At 41.9% G+C, this 2,817-nt stretch overlaps 1 protein-coding gene across 2 annotated transcripts; it reads right to left on the bottom strand.

The window, feature by feature from the left end:
- Window positions 1-255: 255 nt before the first annotated feature.
- Window positions 256-2,809, bottom strand: LOC111786701 (protein SINE1-like). 2 transcript variants are annotated; one of them, XM_023666932.1, is made up of 3 exons: window positions 2,685-2,809; window positions 1,093-2,437; window positions 256-979 (listed from the first exon to the last, which is right to left on the bottom strand). In XM_023666932.1, the coding sequence occupies exons 1-3, from the start codon at window positions 2,708-2,710 to the stop codon at window positions 467-469; spliced, it is 1,884 nt and encodes a 627-aa protein (XP_023522700.1). In that variant the 5' UTR covers window positions 2,711-2,809; the 3' UTR covers window positions 256-466. The 2 variants fall into 2 exon arrangements, with proteins under 2 accessions (XP_023522700.1, XP_023522699.1); XM_023666931.1 differs by lacking the exon at window positions 2,685-2,809 and having other exon boundaries at window positions 1,093-2,676.
- Between the last annotated feature and the right edge of the window lie 8 nt (window positions 2,810-2,817).

Here is a 2,817-nt window from a genome sequence, read left to right as displayed (position 1 = left end):
GAGAGGATCTCAGTCTTTGTTCAATCCAAATCTCTAATTCTTCCCTTCCCATCCCTGTAAACTCCATAAGGTTTCATTCAAAACGTTCAGGAGAGTTGATATGTAAACATTGTCAACAACTTCCCGAGTTAAATGAATGGTAACAATCTTACCGTTTCTAATATTATCAGTTGACATGTCAGTTTCTCCTTCATTTTAGTGAAAAGAACTTAGCTCGGGGTACTTTTAGAAATATGGTTCTCGAAGTGTAAGAGCTAAATGAAATATATCCAGACCCAAAATTCATATCCGGGTCAAGAACTTCATTGACCACGAAATGAAATGCTACATTCTATATGCTTTCGATTCTAGATTCATTCTATATTGCTTTTCTCCTACTTAGAACAGATCAATAAGCTCAGGAGAAGAACTTACAAGCTACAACAACCAGTTTAAGCCTAATTCAGATGAGACAAACAGAAGAACATTATGTTGGTACAAGATAGGTACCTTGATCCTGCTCGTTGATCCAGAGCAATGAAGTGAATATTGTGAAGAGCAAAAATGAGAAGCCACAGACCAGTTTCAAAGCAGTCTTCTTATATGCCATCTCAATGCCTGAGTATTGAGTTTTGATCTTGCTATGTTGAGCCACCACCACTGGCATAGCTTGGACAGGAACACCACCAGTTGAAGAGACTGATTCAGAACCACCTGGTGATTGTTCGTCATTGTCATTGTCATTGTCATTGTCGTTGTTGTTGTCGTTGTCTGAGCTGCTGTCGTCTTTGCTAAGTTTCTGATCATCTGGGGACCCATTTTGATTATGACATGATCTTGGACTCCACTCCAGATTGCCTAATGACAAACTCCTTTGCCTCCATTTGCAGCTTTTGCTAGCATAGTCCGAGTTTGCGTCGTTTAGATCTTGAAGAGAGTGGACGAGCTTCCGAGGAGTTTTGAAGATCATATCTTCGACGTTTATGCAGTTACGAGACCTCTGAGGTATAAGAAAGGAAAGATAGATATCAGCTAATGAATGTTCACAGAACTAAACTAGAATTTGTCCTAAGATTATTGACATGAATCAGGCAGTTTGCTGTCAGAACTTACAACAGGGCTGGTTGTAGTGCTTCTTGATAGTCTGTGTCTAGGAGGACTCATTTGAAAGAACCCTGCAAAGTCATCTGCATATTCTTCACCATGATGGTCAAATTTATGACTTTCAGAGTGCAGAGACAATGTGTCGGAGACGTCGGTTCCACGAGCGATATCCGAGAACAACGACAGGCCATCCTTGAGGGATATATCAACCCCACCATTCTCATATCTCCAAAGTTTACGGTTCATACTCCTACGGTCAAATCCAGAATTCAGAGAAGCTTGTTTAGACGAAAAGGGCGATCCATCAAGCGACCCGTAATCAAAGAATGAATCATGAGTTTGGGATTCTGGAGACTCGGACGAGGGCGTTCGGCTTCCACCATTCCTCCATGGACTTCTCCTGCGGTCAATGAAGTTCGATCCAGTAACCGAGCTTGGTGATTTGCCCATTTTAGACCCTTCATCCGCTGCTATTCTCCTTGCTGTTTGCAGGGTTTCAAAAGCTGCACCTTTGACATAAGCCATTTGATCAGATTGGCAATTCTCCATCTCCTCAGTTATAGTCTGCAGCTCAGAAAATATACTCCAAGGATCTAAGCACTTCATCAAGAAATTAATCATTTGAATGGAGGACAATCTTTTCTGAGAATTCTTCTCCACCATCCCAGATTTCAATATTCGCAGCCCGGCCTGTAGCAACAATCTAGCATACGGTTCGACAATCCGAGGATTCCGCTTAGCTAGTGTCATAACAAGCCCCATGTGCGAATTGGTTTGAGTAAACTTCTCCTCCAGAGCTCCAGCCACATTCTGGCACACCTTATTAACCATCTCGTCGGAAGCGAACCGCCAATTATCCGAATCGACCAGAGCCTTCAAGCAGAGGGCGGCCCCAGCAGTGAGGCTCTCTTGAGAACCCAACAAAGATTCAGAAAGTGGATTACAAAGAGAATGAATAACATAAGTCTTCTTATCATCAGGAGTGGTTGGATCAATCCCATATCTAGCAATGGCTGGTACAACTTTAGAACAGGCCTGTTGAAGAGGGAAAGAGCCAGCACTTGAAGCCAAAGTTTTGATAATAGAAGTCATAATCCGATCGATCTGCGGCACGATATTAACGCCATGAACACGAGCAAGAACTTCATAGAGGGAAATAGTACACTCCCCAGTTAATGCACCAGTTTCTTTATTCTCAGAAACTTGAGCAAGAAAAACAGGAATAGCCTTGGAATCCAATTCCTTCACATAAGTCTTCAATGCTTTCATTGCCGTTCTGCGACTATCAGCATCTTTATCAAGATTAGCAAGCTCTCTCCTTAGCATTGGACTAAAACTTTTGCCCACAAAAGACCTGACAGAAATAGAAATCAACACGAGAAACAGATCCAACATCGAGATTCAGTCAGGACTTTTATCAAACAGCTGATGGGCACTCTCAACAAAACACAAAATCAGTACAGAACAGTTGAAGAAACAGAAATCCAAGGCAAACTTGAACTGGGATTTGGGTTTTGAGCAAAAGGGTATCTGGAAAAAGCAGCAAATCAAAGGAACAATCGAGACAGAAAGAGATATATATATATATATACATATAATACCTGTGAGCTTCTGGGGTTGCTTTCATGGCGTAGAGATTGAATGTCTGAGCAGAGATGGAAGAAGATGGCGTTGAATCTGGGAGGATTAAGGGGAGGAAGAGGAAGAAGAAGAAGAAGAAGAAGAAGAAGAAGA

The sequence above is a fragment of the Cucurbita pepo genome, unplaced genomic scaffold, assembly GCF_002806865.2.
Source record: "Cucurbita pepo subsp. pepo cultivar mu-cu-16 unplaced genomic scaffold, ASM280686v2 Cp4.1_scaffold002493, whole genome shotgun sequence".
Classification (NCBI taxonomy): Eukaryota; Viridiplantae; Streptophyta; class Magnoliopsida; order Cucurbitales; family Cucurbitaceae; genus Cucurbita; species Cucurbita pepo.
Note: the sequence above shows the minus strand (reverse complement) of the source record. Positions and strands in the feature narration are given on the sequence as shown.